This window comes from Lacerta agilis, chromosome 11 (genome assembly GCF_009819535.1).
Source record: "Lacerta agilis isolate rLacAgi1 chromosome 11, rLacAgi1.pri, whole genome shotgun sequence".
In the NCBI taxonomy this organism is placed as follows: Eukaryota; Metazoa; Chordata; class Lepidosauria; order Squamata; family Lacertidae; genus Lacerta; species Lacerta agilis.
This window is the reverse complement of record NC_046322.1, coordinates 10,373,370-10,394,315: the sequence shown is the minus strand read 5'-3', so window position 1 is coordinate 10,394,315 and position 20,946 is coordinate 10,373,370. Positions and strand designations below refer to the sequence as shown.

Below are 20,946 nucleotides of genomic sequence, written 5' to 3'. Positions count from 1 at the left end.
GGAAGGCATGAACAGGGCTATCGAACCACCAACACCACTTTTTTGTAAAATGAGAACTGTCCTAAACTCTTTTGTCTCCAGCCCTCCATGCAGCTTTGCCGCTGATCACTCACTGACTTGATTGTGATTTAACACTTCTGGATGGTTGCTATTCTTGAGTGGGATTCAATAGCATGCTGACAAATTCGGGTTGCACAATTATGGTTGGTTGGGAGGTCTTCTGCAGCAGACACGCTTCCCAAGAAGATGGGACTTATTTGCGATAAGGAAATTGATGGGGAAATGCACAGGAAGATTTGGGATAACACTGCTTTGACGCAGGGTCATCTAACCTCCCCACAAACAAATTGGAATGAATGATCATTAACCAGCCAACATCATCTAATCTCCCTGCAAAGAAACCAGGACGAATGCTGTATAAACAGGTCATTTGGAAGTGAACTTTGTCTGTGGGCAGGATTGCAGCGTTGACTTTATTGAAGACCAGTGTTATCTACTTGTGATTTGATCTGAGTTGCCTGTATTTATGAGGAATTCAGCAGATTGCTAAGGTGATTTTTTTCCCATCAGGGCAAGGATTTCCGCTTGCCAGATGGAATGACACCCCCCAAATGCTCTTCTGGGGTTCTTCCAACCACTCCAGAGCCAGTTTTGGGGGTGTGGAGGAGCATGAAGGAAGCCCCTTTGCGCAAGTGGAAATCCTTGCTCTGAGCTTCCAATAACAGGACTCCTTAGGTGAATACACCTTTTGAGTCCCAAATTTGTTGTGGTCTTAACAATTTGACCAAAGCTGTGTCTCTTATCTCAGTTTGCCATCCGTAAAATATTGGCAGTGACATTCAATTCCCAAAACAGTGTGGAAACGCACCAAATAGTTTGGCGCAGACTGTGCAAGGGAAATTACGCGGGGAGCTGTCTTATTGCCAGGTCAAACCTTTTGCCCATCTACTCCAGTATTGTCTACTCTGGCAGGCAGCACCTCTCCAGGGTCGTAGGTGCAGGTCCTTCCCATCACCTGCTGCCTGATTCTTCTAACAGCAGGGCAAGGATGATGTCAGACTTGAACTCCTATCATTGGGTCACTCTTCCTGGAAGAACAAAAGGAGTTTGTTCTTTCTTTTCTGACATGGAAGCTTGTCCATTTTCAGAGTCCAAAAGCAATAGCTGCCCTTATTTCATTGCTCAAGCTGTACTGGCAGAAGCAATTCTTCTGCAGCCTCTTAGAGAGTGCTAGTTTAATGAAGCTGTTCTCACAGAGAGGTGCCCCACGGCAAAGTGGAAATCTGGAAATGTCATCCGTATCAGCCACTCAGTGAAGAATTTACCTGACAGAACAGGTATTGGAATTACACTTGAAAACGCATCTGCTTGGTGAAGTCACTTTTACAGCTGGTCCTAATGATCTCTCTCCTTGTGGTGGCCAGTGCTTCTTCCACAGGGGCAGCTGCCTGCTTGTGGCAAAGGGGATCCTTAGGTTCATTCACAGAGAACAGGAGCTATGACCTTAAGTCTGCCTTCCCCTTCAATTTGGCAGACAATTCAGAAGCCCCTTATGCTGGGTCCCACCAAAGAAAAAAGCAGCTGCTCTGCGATGACCCAGTCACTCACCTGGGTAGAGTAATTTCCAAATCTACTTTTTAAACCCGTCTTTGGAGTCACAGAATGACTGCATTTTTAAATGTGCACGCAGCATTCAAAATCTGCCTCAAGTTGCACGAACTTTTTGCTTTTACATTCATAAACCCAGCACAAATGTCAAGTGGGAAGCAGTCCTCGGAATAATACCATGTGCATTTGATTTTTACAGAATTGCTTTGCTGGATCAGACCTGGATTCATCTAGTCTGCTTCTGTTTGCCTCTATATCTAGTCGTTCCATTTAGCTATCATAGCAAGTAGCTGTTTGATAGACCCCCTTCTCCGTGATTTTTCCCCTTGCCTTTTTTCTCCTCTCAAGGCCTCCAAGTTAGTTGTCATCACTCCGTCTTGTGAGAGTGCCATAAGTTATCCGCGCCTTATATTATGCACTTGGGTGCATGGATAGCAGCATTAAGAGGCAGTTTTGATCTCTCTAGAAAATAGTATAAAGCACTGAGGAGGAAGAAGAAATCCTTTGGATGTGATGCTCTTCCCATTGCCACTGTGGAACATGTCACACAGTGTGACAAACAAGAAAGTGTGTCTAACTGCTATTAATAACAAATGTGGAATTTGGCCATAAGTGTGTTCTGAACAACACCAGTGTTAGAACACTATAGGTGGAAAACATCTGTTGCACCATGAACCTGCATGTGAACTGTCTGGGCAGGGTAGAGCATGAAGATGGCCAGTGTTGGATGACAGAGTCCTGAACTAGATGGACATTTGGTCTGATCCAGGAAGGTATTTTTCATGTTTGCTGTGTTAGCTATGATACAGAAATGAGTCCCTGGTTAACCTGAGGTTCCTGTGGTGTGAAAGTTATACATCAACTGTATGATGCAACTACTAAGCTTGGCAGCATTCTTCATATTGGTAAAGAGAGAAACCACAACAGCTACGGCTACGCGGATGGAGTCATGCTATATTGCCATCATGGGGTCTTCTCCCCTGCCCTCCCCACTTCTTCTGAGGGTCACTTCATCCCTGTGTTTTGCAGATGCTCATGGAGCACAAAGCCACCATCATCCAGAAGCATGCCCGAGCCTGGCTAACTCGGAAGCATTTTGTCAGGTTCAGAAGTGCAGCTGTAGTTCTCCAGTGCTACTTCAGGCGCATGAAGGCCAAGCAAGAGCTGAAGGCCCTGAAGATAGAGGCGAGGTCAGCAGAGCACTTGAAGAGGCTCAATATTGGCATGGAGAACAAGGTGGTTCAGCTGCAGAGGAAGATAGATGAACAGGTAAACCCTCCATGAGTCCTGCTGTGTAGTGTATATTTGGACCTCTCAGCTGCTCTGGATGTAGGAGCATGGGTGGGGAACCTGTAGCCCTCCAGTTATGGTTGGGCTGCAATTCCCACCCTTCCTGACCATTAGCCATGCTGCCTGGAGCTGATGAGAGCTGTAGCCCAGCAACATCTGGCAAGCTACAAGTTGTCCACCGTTGTTGTAGATACTGCCTTTCCATGCCCACAGAATATTCTGCAGCTGCAACACCAGAGTGGGAATGCGGAGATAGCAAAGAGCTCTTTAATCTACCTTAAGCTTTCATTTACCAATATATGTATGTGTGTGTGTGTGTGTGTAGTCCTCAATGGTGTGGCTAGTTGGATACAATGAAGTTTGGGGTACTCCTTTTACTCTTGCCCCTACTGACAGCCTGACCCCAATAATCACGTGCTTCCCTTTGTTCAGGCTCAATATTTTCAGGAACTTAAGAACCTGCTTTCTTTTGAGTCCATCTAGATCAGTATGGCCTATACTCACATCTAATAAGTGCCCAAGGTGGCCTGCAGTAAAATCAGTGCAAATTCATAACAAACTTAAAGGCAATCACTATAAAAATGGTGAAACAAAGGATGAAACAGAAACTGTAGATCCAGCAGAATCTAAACCAGAAAGCAATTAAAAGCTTACCAATAATTGCCCATTAAAACCTGGTGGTTGAACAGAAAACTCAGTAAGGGCTTCAACAGGGAAACAACTCCTGGAAGTTGTGTTCCATAGCCAAGGTATTTCTGGTGAAGAAAATCCCAGCTCTGGTGGAAGAACCTGGATCAGGCCCTCTTGATGATGACTTCAAAAACTGGGCAGGCTCATATTTCTTTATCTTTCAGCTTATAGGCAGCTTCCTGTATATGTATATGTATATGTATATGTATATGTATATGTATATACACACAAAATCTCAAAGCAGTTTACAGGAAAAGTGTTGAAACTCTTTAAGACATATATAAATTGATTATGAATAACAAGAAGCAAAAATATCCAGAACAGAGAGGGGTGGGAATAAAAATACTGAAAGACTTAAAAAAATGTTGAGTGGTATTACCCAGTAATTAACGGCATAGAAATGCTCAGACATAAAGACACAGGTTGTTGTTGTTGTTTTCAGTGAATGTCTAAAATATGCTACAGCGAGTGCCTCCCATGGGTGGTGCTTGCATATGGAATCTGGTGATCCTGGCATACTGTTGAATGTATCACTAATACAAAGTTTTATTCTACTTGGTATGGAGGGGGAATCTAAAAAAAATGCCTGGATATTCTCATTGTAAGGAAGGATGAGAAGGAAGGGGTGGCTACATTGGGATAAAAAACAACAACCCCATTTAGCCTGAAGTAGCTGACATTTGTCAGTAGGTGGGATGGTGAGTAGGAATCCACTCTGGTTTTCTGACCATTGGCAGCTAGGCGTTGGTGTGCAGTACCATCTTCACAATTCCCAGATTCACTTCCTGCTCGCTGAAGCATGCCACTGCATGGTTAGGATACTTATCTGCAAAGGTAGATGATGTAATTTCTCCAAGGGCAGGATTCTCCTAATAGCTAGCCCAGGTGTTAGTTTATTCCCTAGTGTGTATACCTTCTCCTTCAAAGTGCTTGGAGTTGTTAATGCTTGCTAGCTTGCTTGCTTGTTTGTTGAATTTGTATCAAACCTTTTCTCCAAGGTACTCAAGGTGGCATATACGGTTCTCCCCCTCCTCAGTCAATCCCCACAGCAACCCTGTGGGGTAGGAAAGGGTGAGGGCCAGTTACAGACCCAAGGTCACCCATTGCTGAGTGGGGAGTTGAACCCTGGTCTTCCAGACCCTAACGCTAACCACTACGCCACACTGGCTCTTCAGCTGGGCTGTTGCTCAGAAATATCAGGCGTCCTGTCCCCCTCTCTGTAATTGCATGCATAATTCGCAGCACCGTTGCTTTGTCTCGCGTTTGTGTGTACCTCTCACTTTATTCAGGACACTTGTCCACTGTGGCAAATTCACTTTGGAAATGGAAAGCTACAGACATTTGTTCCATCCCTGTGGTTGATTCTTATTAGTAGAATCCATCATACCAAATTCTGTTTAGAATAAGACATGCCTTGTTGTGTCAGAGAAGTAGAAGTTGTCGGCCTCCAAGGAAGCAGTTCCGTAACAGGAGGGGGGCTGAAAATCAGGGCTGGGGAAGGGACGCTTGGTCAGTTGAATCAAGATCGTCTTAGCTTTTTGTCAATCCAGTAGGTAACATGACTTGGAATGGGTTAAATGGTGTATCCACCCAATCAAGAAGTCAGATGGGGTTTGGGGTGGGGTTAGGGAATTCATAGGTCTTGCAGGTTAGCCAGGAATTCAAAACCTCACCCTGAAGGGCCCTAGTTATTGTCCTGTCTGGCTCTGCATCTCACATCACCACAGGGACAATTTCTGTGCAGAGCTCTTGGATTGAGCAATGATAAACTTCCTGAAGGTTAGTTAAAAGATGGCAAAAAGAAATTGACAACTTGCTGATCCTCAGTGTGTGCAGTTGTTGTTTTTTAAGAGCCTTGCTTAACCTTGGCTTAGACTGAATTAAGGAAGACAATGGTTGAGTCCTGAAGAGAAATCCCTCTTGTGTACAGATTGGTTGTGGTGTTAAAAGGGAGCTGCTACAGAGCCAAGCTTTCCTACTAAAGCCTCCATTGTGCTGCTCCCCCATCTATTGACTGCCAGAAAAGCCATGCTAAGACAACAATAAAGGAGATAGGGATCTTTAGCCTGTGATGCATTTTCTGATTGGGGAAGGCAAGAGAAGCACTGAGTTCTCATTTGGATGAGAGGTGCCGATATTGGAGCATTTTCTATCTCTAAACATATAGATTTAGAAGGGGCCTCAGCAGTCTGATCTGTTGCCCTTGCTTACAACATTTATAGCTAAATAAGTTACTGATTGACATCTTTCAAAATCTTAAAAAGCACACATTTATTCTGACAGAAGAACATAAGAGACGGTGGCTGGATCATGGCAATGACCCATCTAGTCCAGCATTCTCACATTGGCCAACCAGATAGCCATGGGAAGCCCACAAGCTCATAACTCATCTCTCCATATTTGTTGTTGTTGTTCAGTCGTTCAGTCGTGTCCGACTCTTCATGACCCCATGGACCAGAGCACACCAGGCACTCCTGTCTTCCACTGCCTCCCGCAGTTTGGCCAAACTCATGCTAGTCGCTTCGAGAACACTGTCCAACCATCTCATCCTCTGTCGTCCCCTTCTCCTTGTGCCCTCCATTTTTCCCAACATCAGGGTCTTTTCCAGGAAGTCTTCTCTTCTCATGAGGTGGCCAAAGTATTGGAGCCTCAACTTCAAGATCTGTCCTTCCAGTGAGCACTCAGGGCTGATTTTTTTGCAGTCCATGGGACTCTCAAGAGTCTCCTCCAGCACAACAAGCTTGTTCCTAAAAGTGAACAACAAATGTTGGGAATTGTCAAAAACAACTGGTGGTGGTGGTGGTTGTACCAGGTTGGTGAAGGCTGGCATAAGCTTCTGTGAACAAGAGCGGACTTCCATCAGATGCCTTGAATATGATCCTCAGTTGTTAGATGGGAGTAAAGGCAGGGGAGGAATAAAGTTGGAGTTGGATGGCACGGGATTTAGTTTTGGTGCTTGTTATTCTTGAGGGTGTCCACTCCTCCCGCCCGCCCCCTTTATGGAGACTCGTGATGATTGAATCTCAAAACCTCTCATCAGCGTTGATGTAATCTTCTCTAAATTGTTTGCTGCCCGTCATTTTTGCTGAATTGGCAGAAATGTCGTTGACTCAGCACATTCTGCATACGGTTTTTTTTTCTTAACACTCGTCTACTGAAATGGTGAAGGGTGTAAAAGAGATGTTAGCCTTCCCCTTATGACGCATCTTTCACGGTTTAATTATCTCTGCCTTTATGGATGTTTGCTATTGTGTTTCACCAGCTTCTCGTCCTCAAGCTTGCTCAGATCCCTGTGACAAAAGGGGTGAACATGTCAACAGATTAGATCAAAGTTTTGTGGGCATTGCTGAACCACAGGAATCAGTACTCTCCTGCTGCCCGTTAATGTGTTCCTGCTTATAAAAGGAAGAAACCAAGTTGATCAGAGATTGTTTTTTCCACACAAATCAATGCTGCTGGCTGTTAATTAGTCCTCAGCGTGGATTTCCTAGGAATATCAGGCCAGCCTTGCTGCCTGTTTGGACTTGATGCTCAAAGTGCCCTGGGCTCACACAGTCTTCTTCAGAACATTTTAAGAATGTAAATGTTGATGTAGCCGTCAGCTCTTCAGCAAAAGAATTACTGCTTCCATCTCTTCAGCCAGCTCTTTATCTCCTGCTGCCACCACCCCAAGCCTCCAGGCAATTCACTTAGGTTTCTCAAATATAGTCTTAAAAGATACAGTACTTAACGACTCTTCCAAACCTCCTTTTACTCTAATTTCATTTCAGGGCCTGTCTGATAGTTACAGCTCTTGTTCATTTTTTATGGCAGCCCTGTTATAAGGTAGCATCCTAACTACTCCCTTCTCAGCATTTGAAATCAGAAATGGGGGGGGGGGGTTCCTGCCAGCACTGGTGTAGCCACTTTCCTACCTGATCCCACAGGCTTCCTTTGCCACTCTGCTAGTCTAGGAAATTCAAAGGTAGACTGCAGCATGACATCATCATCATTATTTTATTATTTATACCCCGCTCATCTGAGAGCCAGTGTGGTGTAGTGGTTAAGAGCGGTGGACTCGTAATCTGGGGAACCGGGTTCGCGTCTCTGCTCCTCCACATGCAGCTGCTGGGTGACCTTGGGCTAGTCACACTTCTCTGAAGTCTCTCGGCCCCACTCACCTCACAGAGTGTTTGTTGTGGGGGAGGAAGGGAAAGGAGATTGTTAGCCACTTTGAGACTCCTTTGGGTAGTGATAAAGCGGGGTATCAAATCCTAACTCTTATTGGGCGCCCTCCTACACATATGAAAACATAACAGAACATCAAACAATTTTTTTAAAAAAACTTCCCAATACAGGGCTGCCTTCAGATGTCTTCTAAAAGTTGTATAGTTCTTTATCTCCTTGACATCTGATGGGAGGGCGTTCCATGGAGGGGGTGCCACTGCTGAGAAGCTCCTTTCTCTGCCTGGTTCTCCATAGCTTCACTTCTTGCAGTGAGGGAACCACCAGAAGGCCCTTGGAGCTGGACCTCAGTGTCCAGGTTGAACGATGAGGGTGGAGACAATCAAGTATACGTTGCTGAACGTCTTGATGTATTGCATCATCTGTTGCTTTAATTAGAATACTGAATCTTTCATCACATGTTGTTGTTGTTCAGTTGTGTCCAACTGTTCGTGACTCCATGGACCAGAGCACACCAGGCATGCCTATCTTCCACTGCCTCCCACAGTTTGGCCAAACTCAGGCTAGTCGCTTTGAGAACACTGTCCAACCATCTCGTCCTCTGTCGTCCCCTTCTCCTTGTGCCCTCCATCTTTCCCAACATCAGGGTCTTTTGTAGGGAGTCTTCTCTTCTCATGAGGTGGCCAAAGTACTGGAACCTCAACTTCATGATCTGTCCTTCCAGTGAGCACTCAGGGCTGATTTCTTTAAGGATGGATAAGTTTGATCTTTTTGCAGTCCATGGGACTCTCAAGTATGGTATTTCATCACATACCATGTGTTAATTAGCTTATCAATGTCAAGATGCTTGTGTTGTGTGGCAAGCTCCCAAACCCTCCTGAGATGTTAAGGAATAAAGACACATGAGACCAGTATTTTAGGTTAATGGGCTTAAAAAGGCCACAACTTTATTGGTTACAGAATGTGAGTGGAATTGGCTTAGGCATTGGAAACTAACTGCAGGAAGTCTCGGAAATGTCTGCAGGAAGTCTCGGAAGGGCTAACCACCACTAGGGGGGAGCCCTGCTGATGCACATCAACTAGGAACTGCCCCAGGGTCACCACTAGGGGTCGTGCCATGGCCCTAGCCCCCCGTCTGGGGCTTCGGACAGAGACCACGCCCCTCGGATTCCTTTAATGGAATACCCTTGAATTAGGAGGGGTAGGTGATGGCCACTACCTCCCCTCCCCTCCAACTGACTAAAGAGCCTAACCTTAGGGAGGGAGGGAGAACTGCTCAAGTAGGAAGCAAAAGGGGGTGAGTCCTCGACCGCAGGTGATTTAAATAGCCCAAGCCACGCCCCCAGACCAACCGCATTGGTCGGTCCAAGGGATGATGTGGCCGAGGACTCCAGTGGCACCGGGGCTATCCCGTGCCATGCGCGTGAGTCGGGCTAGTGCCCAGCCCGCAATATCATTTCCCCAGGAACGGGAAATGGCTTTACCATCGACAGTACTTTGCGAGTGGTCACTGTTAAGCTTTAGCCCTACCTAGAGACAGGAGAAATTTGACTCTGCTCACTTTTATAAAGGCCAATCTATCTAATTCACACTTCCCAATGTAATATATAAACTGAAACACATGAAACCTTTGAAATTTGCACTTCACCAAATTTTGCAGTGCAGTTCAACTTCGTGTTGCATCCAAACCCAGCCACAGGCTCTGTCTTGCTCCAGAGTGAGTTCTTGGTTTACCTCTTATGGTTTGTTTGACAGAAACAAACTGCGACTCCAGCTTCAACCATAGCACCAAGCAAAACCATGCCTTAGCAGCAGCAGGACTGGGGGAAGACTGCTGCAGCTGTGATCTTCACTTCACATCTTCACTTCAATCTGTGTCTGCATTTGTACATTCATGTCAATCCATAGTTTGGCTTAGCTGTACATGTGAACTCATCCAGTGTAAAGGGAAAGTCTTGCATCCCTTAGAGGTTCGTAGAGTTGGAGGCAACTTGCAAGCCAGTGGAGGTATGCACAAAGCAGCTATAAGGGTTGCTGTACATCAGTACATTGGCCCATTCCACCTTTTCTGCTCCCATTTGTCTGTGTCAGCTCCCTGACTATCACAAACGTAACGTTTGACTTGTATTGTTGTTGTTGTATTGTTGTTGCCATTCAGTCGTGTCCGACTCTTCGTGACCCCATGGACCAGAGCACGCCAGGCACACCTATCCTTCACTGCCTCTCGCAGTTTGGCCAAACTCATGTTGGTAGCTTCAAGAACATTGTCCAACCATCTCATCCTCTGTCGTCCCCTTCTCCTTGTGCCCTCCATCTTTCCCAACATCAGGGTCTTTTCTAGGTAGTCTTCTCTTCTCATGAGGTGGCCAAAGTACTGGAACCTCAACTTCAGGATCTGTCCTTCTAGTGAGCACTCAGGGCTGATTTCTTTAAGGATGGATAAGTTTGATCTTTTTGCAGTCCATGGGACTCTCAAGAGTCTCCTCCAGCACCATAATTCAAAAGCATCAATTCTTCGGCGATCAGCCTTCTTTATGGTCCAGCTCTCACTTCCATACATTACTACTGGAAAAACCATAGCTTTAACTATACGGACCTTTTTCGGCAAGGTGATGTCTCTGCTTTTTAAGATGCTGTCTAGGTTTGTCATTGCTTTCCTCCCAAGAAGCAGGCGTCTTTTAATTTCATGACTGCTGTCACCATCTGCAGTGATCATGGAGCCCAATGACTTGTATGCCTGGTACATAATCTGCGGTTTTTCACATTGCAGCAAAAACCTTCTGAATGTGGGCTGTGTGCTGCTTCTTGGAGCTGTTATGTGCACAGGTGATGGGATCTGAGTCATCTCTCCTTCCGTATTTTGTCTCTCGCAACCTATCTCCCAAACTTGCTTTCTTTTCTCCTAGTTGGGCTCTGAGAGCAGATCTTGAACTGGGTTGAAGTGCCATGGGGTGCCACTTCCGTGGGATTAGGTTTGAAGGGCCCCAGGTTGCTCACCCCTAGTTTAAAGAAGTGGGTCTGTAATTTTTTTTATTTGTACCCTGACCACCTGACTGGGCTGCCCCAGAAACTATGGCTGCCATCATAAACATACTTACTCAGGAGTAGAGGTCTTCTGTTTATTCCCACTGGTGACTGTGGCATATTCAAGACTGACCAATTTATTATGACACATTTGTGGGCTAGAGTCCATTCATCTGATGAAGTGGATTTTAAGTCCACAAAAGCTTTACAGTCAAACCCCGGTTCCCAAACGCCTATTGTTTTGGAACATTCGGCTCCTGAACGCCCAAAACCCAGAAGTAAGTGTTCCAGTTTTCGAACATTTTTCGGAAGCCGAATGTCCGATGCAGCTTTCACTTGAGTGCAGGAGGCTCCTGCAGCCAATCGGAAGCCGGGCCTCGGTTGTCAAACATTTCGGAAGCTGAACAGATTACACTCAACAACCGAGGTTTGACTGTACAAGACTGTCACTGCAACAGATCAACAAACGCTACCCCTCTGAAAATTATCGCTTATAGTAGCATTTCTCCACCCTGTGGTTCTTGAAAGAGAGTTGTATCACACTGAAAAGATATCAACAAGTAATATAAACCCAATATATTTAAATTGTAGTATTCAGACCTTTGCGGGGGGGGGGGGGACAGTACCTCTGACAAGTGCTGAGCTGTGTTCATATATTCCTTTCTCACCTACCCCCAAATTGCAGAACAAAGAATACAAGCTCCTGAATGAACAGTTCTCCACAGCCGCCACTTCTCATTCCACCGAGATAGAGAAGCTGAAGAAGGAGCTGCAGCGATATCAGCGGAAGAAGGGAGACGCCAACCAGCTCGCAAGCTTGCAAGAAGAGATTGACTCTCTCCGGTTGGCCCTGGAGAAGGCTCACGGGGAAAGAAAGATAGTAGAAGACAGCTACGCAAAGGAGAAAGATGTGCTCCGAAAGGTAATGCTCCCCAGGATTTGCCAGACTTTCCGTATCGCGGTGTCAAAACCTTGGAGGCACTCTCCTGGCGGCCTCTCTGAAAGCTTGCGGGTTGGTTTTTGCATTTCTCGCTATTACAGTTTCTGCATCCATCTGCAATCGCCTTCTAAATCTGGCCTGCAAACAGTCCAGGAATCAGCATGTTTTTACATGAGTAGAATGTGTGCTTTTATTTAAAATGCATCTCTGGGTTATTTGTGGGGAATAGGAATTTGTTCATTTTTTCCCTTCAAAATATAGTCCAGCCCCCCCACAAGGTCTGAGAGACAGTGGACCAGCTCCCTGCTGAAAAAGTTTGCTGACCCCTGAGCTAGACTATATAAACTCTCTCTTGAAGGGGAGCTGATTTAGCTTTGCTTGGGGAAGCTTTCAAAAGCAGGAAGCCCCACCTACAACTTTTAAGTGCCATAATCCACACTCTACCAGCCCAGTGCTCTTGTCAGCATATTCTGTTGCTTGTTATAAGTAGATCAGGTCTACCTCTCACGTTTTCCGGTGGGTAGGTTTGCTTCAAAAGAGGTGGTTCCTTGTGGGCCAGGATATCAGAGTTATTCTCTGTCCTTCTAGGTTAGGCAGCAACACACACAATATCTGAAGGGGGAAATACATATAATAGAGTTTTTTTTGTGATGCTACAGGCATGTGCCCCAGGTAGCTGCATTATGCTGAAGTCTTGCCAGTCCCCCTGTTCACTATAGAAGATGATCCACTGCAGAAAACTTTGGCTGTTTTTCTAGGTGACTGTTTAGTTTGCAGCAACGCACACGAAACAGCAGACCTAACAGCTGTGTTCAGGCCTTGGAGGAGAACTAATGCTCCAAAGATACTTTGGAGAGATCATTTAATAAATGAGCTGTTCTAATTTTGTTGCTTTAGGGCTTTTTGGCTCCCCCTCGCCCTCCAATTTTCATGCACATTGAGTAACGCCTTACAAAAGCCATTTGAACTTTTCTTGTAATAAACTGCTTGCTTCCCACTGGTCCCTGTTATCCATTTAGGGTTTGGCTTTTTAAATGTCATGTGCACTTATTGATAAAATACCTCTGCAGTTTCCTGCCTGCCAAGAAAATCGGGGAATGGTTATATGAACATAGATAAAAATTAGGCTGCTGTATGGATGAATGAGGCTTAGCAGGCATGTATTGTTGGGCTTGCTAGGACGGCAAAAAAATAAAAATCTTTATTATTCTGATGTATAAAGCCTTCTTTCTCCAGCAGCTAAGAATCCACGTACACGCTCTGTGTAGCAATTTTCCAAATTATAGCTGTTCTGCTCAGAGTTGCAATTGTGTAGACTGAGAGGAACACCACAGTGAAATTTGGGGGTGCCAGCCTGCAGCCTTGTCCACGTGCAGCACAACCAAGCCAATATTTCATGCGCTAAAAGAAATTCAGCGAAGTAAGACTGCTGTGGCTAAATAGAACGACCTTGTGTGAGACATGTCAGTGCCCCCTATTTTCCCAGTATTGGCTCTGGGATATTCAAGTTACACTGAGCTTTTTCTTCTCTTTTTTTACCCTCAGACAATATGATCCGAGGTGTTTTTTTTTAAATGTTATGTGAAAGACTAGGGACGCGGGTGGCACTGTGGTCTAAACCACAGAGCATAGGGCTTGCCGATCAGAAGGTCAGCGGTATGAATCCCCGCGACGGGGTGAGCTCCCATTGTTCAGTCCCAGTTCCTGCCAACCTAGCAGTTCGAAAGTATATCAAAGTGCAAGTAGAAAAATAGGTACTGCTCCGGCAGTAAGGTCAACGGTGTTTCTGTGCGCTGCTCTGGTTTCGCCAGAAGCGGCTTAGTCATGCTGTCCACATGACCCGGAAGCTGTACACCGGCTCCCTCAGCCAGTAAAGCGAGATGAGCACCGCAACACCAGAGTCATCTGTGACTGGAACTAATGGTCAGGGGTCCCTTTACCTTTACCTATGTGAAAGACTAATTGCATTGTGGCAAAGACTAAACAGTAAAGTGGGGGGGGGGGACAAGACACCAGGAATGTCCACTGGAGTCTAGCAATGGCATGAATTCATTTCATCCCTCAGAATTGCTGAGGAGGTACCTCAGATTCACTTCAAGTTTAGTTTGGGGTGGCTTCTTCGCTTAGACATTCTTTCTCTTTCTTTAACACAAGGTTAAAAAAACTCTCCTCGGGAGTTTTCACCATGACCTACAGAGCCGTCTCAAAGTTTTTTCCCATGTCTGAGGCATAAGGTCCAAGTTTGCCTTAGACAGCAAACACTGTTTATACTAAAGACTAAGAGTGTAAGAAGAGTCCTTCTGGATCAGGCCAGTGGCCAATCTAGTCCAGCATCCTGTTCTCACAGTGGCCAACCAGATGCCCATGGAAAACTCGCTAACAGAAACTGAGCTCAACATTATTCTCCCTGCTTGTGACTTCCATCAACTGCTATCCACACTCACAGCGGAAGCAGAACATAGTCATCATAATATAATAATAATAATAATAATTCCTTAATAGTAGCACAAAAATGTCTTTTTTGTGATTTTGACTTTGCGGGGGGGGGGTTTAAAAAAGCTCTACAAGTTTTGTGTCAGGATTTTCACTTTTTGAAATATGGCAACCCTAATTGACCTGGCCCAGCAGGTTGTTCTTATGCCTAGTAGCCATTGATTTATACCAGAGTTTGCACATTCAAAATGGTCCTTAGAGTAGGCTGTTTAAAAAGCAAGCCTTTCACTGTTGTGTATCATTATTCTAGTGATCAAAGGAGGACAAAAAAAAAAAACCCCGGTTTGGCTATAAAAGCCAGCCAGGTGAAACTCTGTCGCTCCACGGAGTTAACTGACCTTGAGTTGCCTTACATTGTTGGACAGTAATATTGCTCTCTTGCTTTCTCCTCAGCGGATATCGGACTTGGAAGAGGAGAATGCGCTGCTGAAGCAGGAAAAAGAGGAGCTGAACAACAAAATTCTGTGTCAGTCAAAAGGTAAGGAAGCAGAGCAGGGCATATGGTTTCATTTAACGCTGGGGATAAACCGGGCCGGCAGTTTTGCTCTTGTTTGTTCCTTGTAGTGTTATGAGCCCTTTCTCCCTTAGTGCTAGTTGTGATTGATAAGCAGAAATGTACTAATCTTCTAACATCTCCTCTTCATCTCCCTCCCAAAGATATCGTTGGAATAGCTTTCAGGGAGGTGAGACAGCAGAATTAAGCATGGAATAATAATAAAAAAGGGTTTCCACACATGCGCACAAATTCCTCAATCTTCAGTTACATTTTTTGGGATCTAATCAGAGGAACTGTAAAGGGAAATTACTTGACAGTGTCAGCAAACAAGTGGTGTTCAGACAGCAGTATTTGCACCGCAACAAAGGGCCTCTTTAACATAACAAGGCACCGTGAATGGATCATTTTAAAAACTGACTTAGACATTGGCAAGCTGAGAGAGAAAACAGGCTGGGAAAACCATAATGTGCGTGAGGAATGCAAGCGCTCAGTAAATACCTTTGTTATCTAATGGGTTGTACAAGCGTATTGTTTTGATAGAGGGCTTTCTTTCATTTTTAGGGCTGTCACCCTAAAGAAACGTTGCTTGATGGTTCAGATGAGTTCTATCTGATCCATCAGTTAGGAACAAACATAGGAGCATAGGAGACTGCCCTGGTGCACATTGAGGCTTTTCCACAATACCTCGGCTCAGATCTGAGCAGTTTTCTGTTTGTCCTGCCATTTTCCTTAGGAAAACCCACTGTTTACTCCTGAATTGGAACAAACATCAATCATAAATTATACACCACTTGATTTTTTTTAAATAAAAAACCCCCCAACCCTCTGAGCAGTTTACAAAAGATAAAACAGTAAAGTCAAGAAAAAAGTAACAACCCTACTTTAAAACGTACAAAAGGGAAAACACTAAAGTAGATTAAGATTGCCTCAACTTTCTAAGCATCTGAAACAGGCGCCGAAAAGAGTACAGTAAAGGCGCCTGTTTGATCTCAAGAGGCAGGGAGTTCCAAAGTGCAGGGGCTGCCACACTAAATAACCGGGTTCTTTACAAATGCAGAACAGGTATTGTGTGGCACCTGTGGTAGTGCTGTTTGTGCCAATCAAAGTGGTCGAGTGGGCACATGTGAGGTAAGACTATCTCGTAGGTAAACTGGTCCCAAGTTCCTGGGGACTTCAAATATTAATAGTAACACCTTGAACATGACCCAGTAGCAAATGGGCAACCAGGTCTCTGAGCGCAGTGGTTATATGCTGACAAGGTCTCACTCCTGTCGTGCTGCAGCATTCTGCTCTAACTATTCAGCTTCTAGATCAAGCATGAGGGAATCTTCTTTATGTTGCTTATTTATTTCAGAAGCCAGCAACATATACAGTACCAGTATGTGTAAGACTGTAGGCCAGTCCTCACCAACCTAGTTGCCTCCAGATGTTTGAGAGAGCCTGAATCGGTACTATTTTTCTAGAAAAAGAGGTGCCGAAGGTTCACCACTTCAGTAAAAAAATCAGTAGTTAAGCATGTCCAATTTGTCTACTTTTTGTTCTGTAAGATGAGTTTGCGCAAAATGCTGTTGAGGAAAATCTGCTGACGAAGAAGGAGCTGGAAGAGGAGAGAGTTCGCTATCAGAATCTTGTGCAGGAGTATTCAAGGCTGGAGCAGAGATATGACAACTTGAGGGATGAAATGGCTATCATAAAGGTAATGGGATGCTGTGATAGGAGCAGATAGTATTCCGTCAACTGTGATAAGTTCGCTGGCTATATTTTGGGAAGCGCTTCCAACCACAGCAAATAGCTGTGTGTTCTCGTTAGAGCTGACAGAAATAATTAGTGCTAAGCAATATGCCATAAACATAATAGATTTGTGTGAGATATGAGAACTAGTGTAACTCCCATAGCTCTATTGAGTTAGGCCCCCATCTGCACTACACATTTAAAGCAGTACCATACCACTTTAAATCATCATGGCTCCCCCAAAGAATCCTGGGAATAGTAGTTTGTTCAAGTCTGCCTATTCCCCACACAGAGCTACAGTTCCCAGAGTCCCCTGGGAAGAAGGCTGGACTGTTAAACCCCTCTTAAAATTATGGCTCTGTGGAGCGAGTAAGAGTCTCCTAATGACTCCCGCCTTCCTTAACAAGCTACAGTTCCCAGAATCCTTTGAGGGGGGAGTCATGACCCTAAAGGAAAAAGGGATGGGGTGAGAGGAGGAAAAAAGCAAACGCCAAGCACTTGTTTTTTTAAATTATGGTTCTGAAAACATCTAGCTGGGATGGAGAAAGTTAGTGTACCCTTGATGGTGTGGTGGCTGCCAGGTGATTATTGAGGAGGAGCTGGAGAAAGCTGGTTACTGTGAAGCTGGTGCAATAGACTTCCTACCCTTCTCTCCCTCTGTTCTGCAATCTGATGGAACAGCTGCCTGCAGGCGGTAGTTGGGTAACTTTTAATACTGTCATCTCTTTCCATAGCAGACCCCAGGACACAGAAGAAATCCATCGAACCAAAGCAGCCTAGAATCAGACTCCAATTACCCGTCAATTTCTACATCTGAGGTTGGGGATACTGAGGATGCAATCCAGCAAGTCGAGGTATGAAAGTTCAGTTCAAACAGGGTTTGGGGGGCAGGGGGTTTGTAAGTGGGTCCCAAATTCGTCACCGGAGTGCCATGACTTTCTCTGCACGAGGCAGATTGAGTAGAGATGTGGTTTTGAAATGTGACTATTAAGTTTTCTTGTGCTGCTGCTGGAAAGCCAACACTAATTATGTAGGGAGCAGCAGACGTCAAAACGTTCAGCCTCGCATTGAGGAAGTCGCACTGTTTATATCTTTAATTAGGCAATTAAAGAGGATTAATTTTTAAACGCACGCTTTTAGTTAACAGTTAGGGCTGTACACAGAGAGCATTAAGTAACAATAATTAAAAAAGAAAGCTGGTGGTTAATAATGCATTTATATAATATATTTTCCTTTCAAAGGGCTTCCGATCGCCTTTCCAACCCTCCTGAGGACTGGCTTTAGGCACTCCTATTGTGTTTTCAGAGAGATTTCCAGCCTCCCTGGTACACTTTCAGCATAACCAACATTTTAAAGTACATTAGGGCACAAGGCATTAATGTATCTATCCGTGCAGCGTGCAAGCTTGGTGGAGAATGCAGAGCCACACTCCGAAGGCTTCCTTGTGCTTCCCAAAAGGGCTAATAGAACAGAATCCCAGAGAGACCATATTTCTCTCTCAGCCCCCAGAGAGGGAGGTCCGTGGGTGAAGAAGCCTCCCTGTTGTGGGCCCAGAGCCTGCTGCCACCCTTTGCACCCCACCATCGGTAACAGTAAGGAGTTACCAGGTGGTAACTCCAGCGGGTAGGGGGGCCGGATGCAAAGCCCTCACATTCCCCCAACATCTCCCCAAATTGTGCCCCTAGTCCTGGAGCTACCACACTGATTTCCCCCTCCCCCTTTGGGACCAAAGGGAGAGGAAATATGAAAATGAATGAATGGTCAAGAAAGAAGCCCCCCGCCAGCAGGAGTCCGCAGGAGTCAAGCAGGGTTTTTGATTGGCAAAATTTCTGTCTCCATTTCTGCCCACTCCATCCTTGTAAGATTTATCTGCCTAGGATGTTAAGAATGTGTTGAACTGAAGTAATGAGTGCAAGGGCTAAAGCCGATATTTTCAACCACTTAAAGTAGACAAAATGTGTCCAGCTGGCATGTCCGGTGGCAGAGGTTATGATTGAAGGGCTCAGTGGCTGGCAGTGAAAAGCAAAATGGAAAGGAGGCCCGACTACTGCTCAGACATACCTTTGTCTGTTACGGATTTTCTTGGGGCCTTTAGTCACTTCACCTCTCGGTGCTGCCATTTCCCTCCCTGTTAAATTGGGTGTTTAGGATTGTTAGTTACCTGACCATGAGAGCTAAGAAGCCGAAGATGGATTTGTGAAATTGCTTTCTCGCTTTGGATACAACCTGTTGCGCCAAGTGCAAAGTGTCAAGGCCTCTGACACCAGTAGAAGCTGCTGATTAAGAGCTTGTGCATCTCAGGTTTTTCTCTCTTTCTGTCTTGGCTTGGATGCATTGCATCCACACAGCCACCTTCATTCCTTATATATGTGGTAGACGAGAACTAGTGGTGCAATCTGTGCTGGAAACATTCTGCACGAAAGCTTGTGCAATTTGGCTGCTTCCAAACTGCACATTTACTGTCGAATAGCCACACGTCATCAACTCATTTTTTACAGGGCATCTGCATGATGTTGTGATCAAAATATCCCTGTGTTTTCCCTGCTCAACTAGATTCCCCCCCCACACACACACCTCATAAAATCTGGAGCAGCTGTGTATTCCAGCTGCAGAGGAGTTCTCATGCAGCTGTTCAGTAGGTTGTTTGTCCAATTATTTATTGTTCTATTTATAATTTATTTTTATTTCTGTCGTATACTTCAGCCAGCCGGACCATGGGGTGGTTTACCAGTAACCAATCCATCAAATAAACACATCTCAGAAAATACAACAGTAAAATACAAAGGTGGAAATAAAACATTATAAAAACTCCAATGTGCGATATTTATTCAAAGCTCTCAGGTGTTGCTGTAAGGCTCTCCGTGACCTGCTGCATAATGCATGTTCCTGTGGCGCCTCCAGGCCATCAAGGTTGCTCCCTGCTCTTACCTCTCGTTCTCCTCTTCCGTCACAGGAGGTTGGCATGGAGAAGGCAGCCATGGACATGACCCTCTTCCTAAAGCTTCAGAAGAGAGTGCGGGAACTCGAACAGGAGAGGAAGAAGCTGCAAAGCCAACTGGAGAAGAGAGAAAATGAAAGCAAAAAACCCCAGGTAGAAAATATCACTTTGCTGCTACTACCCACATTGGATTTCAGATCTATAACAGGCATTCCTAGGGAAACTTTAAAGCATGTGTTGCGGATTTAAGGCTCAAACTAGACACTGCATTAAATACATCCAGGGATGCTTTTTCATGTGAAGATATACAAGAAAATGTGACCATTCCCCCTGTGGTCTGAAATGGTTCAGTCCTAGGAATTCTGTTCTGTGCAGTTTGGTTGATCAGATATATAATAATTAATTAATTACATTACATTACATTATTATTTGTACCCTGCCGATCTGGCTGGGTTTACCAAACCACTCTGGGTGGCTTCCAACAAAGATAAAAAAAAAAATACATTAAAATGTCAGACGTTAAAAACTTCCCTGAACAGGGCTGCCTTCAGATGTCTTCTAAATGTCAGGTAGTTGTTTATATCTTTGACATCTGATGGGAGGGCATTCCACAGGGCGGGCGCCACCACCGAGAAGGCCCTCTGCCTGGTTCCCTGTAGCTTTGCTTCTCCCAGTGCGGGAACCGCCAGAAGGCCCTCGGCACTGGACCTCAGTGTCCGGGCAGAACGATGGTGGTGGAGACTCTCCTTTAGGTATACTGGACCGAGCCGTTTAAGAGAACTTTAAAACAGGAACGTTTTGCTCAGGTGGGTGACTGGGATTTTACCTTTGTTCAGAAATGCTTTGTAAATCTACCCTTTGACTCAAAGGTATTCACCTCCTCCTCATCTTTGTGTCCTGTCGGCACCCAAAACATCAGCGATCCTAAGATCTAACCATCACACTTAAGTTAGAAATCCATGCATAATTATGATGCTTTAGTCTATGGCTGCCGGCTTCTGCCTGAGGACAGGCTTTGCAATCATTGGGCTGCACAATCAATGCTGGAATGATTTATCTCACTGTAGAGTTAATTGGCCGGGCAACGACTCTGTTCATGAGCTGTCATGAATCCAAAGTATAATCGATTCCATTTCCCCCAGACCTGTGGGAAATTTTGATTCTGTAGAAGTGGTGAAAAGGCATCATTGACGTGAACATCCTTGCCTATTGTGCTGTTGGTGTTCCGGCATTTTACTAAAATACAACCTGTTAACAAAAGGAAATATGCAACTTATCCTACAAGGATGGGAACGTGTTTAGGTACAGAGAGTTATGCCTTGGCAACCCCAGCTAAATGGCGAAATCCAGTTTTGTCCAGCGGAAAGTGTCAGACCGCGAATTTCCAGGGGATTCTGGGTTGAGGTTGGCTGCAGTCAGGGCGGCAGCTGGGAAAGGGACCATCTCCATGCAGCTCTGCTTGCACAGAGTCATCTTTCTCCTTTCCACCAGATCCATCTGTGGCACGAGCTCAGCCGTCCCCCCTGCCACACTCTTGAGTTGGTTTCACAACACTTGAGGTTCTGAACGTCA

General features: G+C 45.1%; 1 protein-coding gene across 1 annotated transcript in view; it reads left to right on the top strand.

Moving 5' to 3' along the window:
- Positions 1-20,946, top strand: part of MYO5B (myosin VB) — a 253,344-nt gene that overhangs the window by 191,850 nt on the left and 40,548 nt on the right. Inside the window, exons 21-26 of the mRNA XM_033164355.1 lie at positions 2,638-2,877; positions 11,462-11,698; positions 14,603-14,687; positions 16,253-16,401; positions 17,171-17,290; positions 19,390-19,527. Of these exons, the coding sequence (XP_033020246.1) occupies positions 2,638-2,877; positions 11,462-11,698; positions 14,603-14,687; positions 16,253-16,401; positions 17,171-17,290; positions 19,390-19,527 (969 nt within the window). The remainder of the gene's footprint in view (positions 1-2,637; positions 2,878-11,461; positions 11,699-14,602; positions 14,688-16,252; positions 16,402-17,170; positions 17,291-19,389; positions 19,528-20,946) is intronic.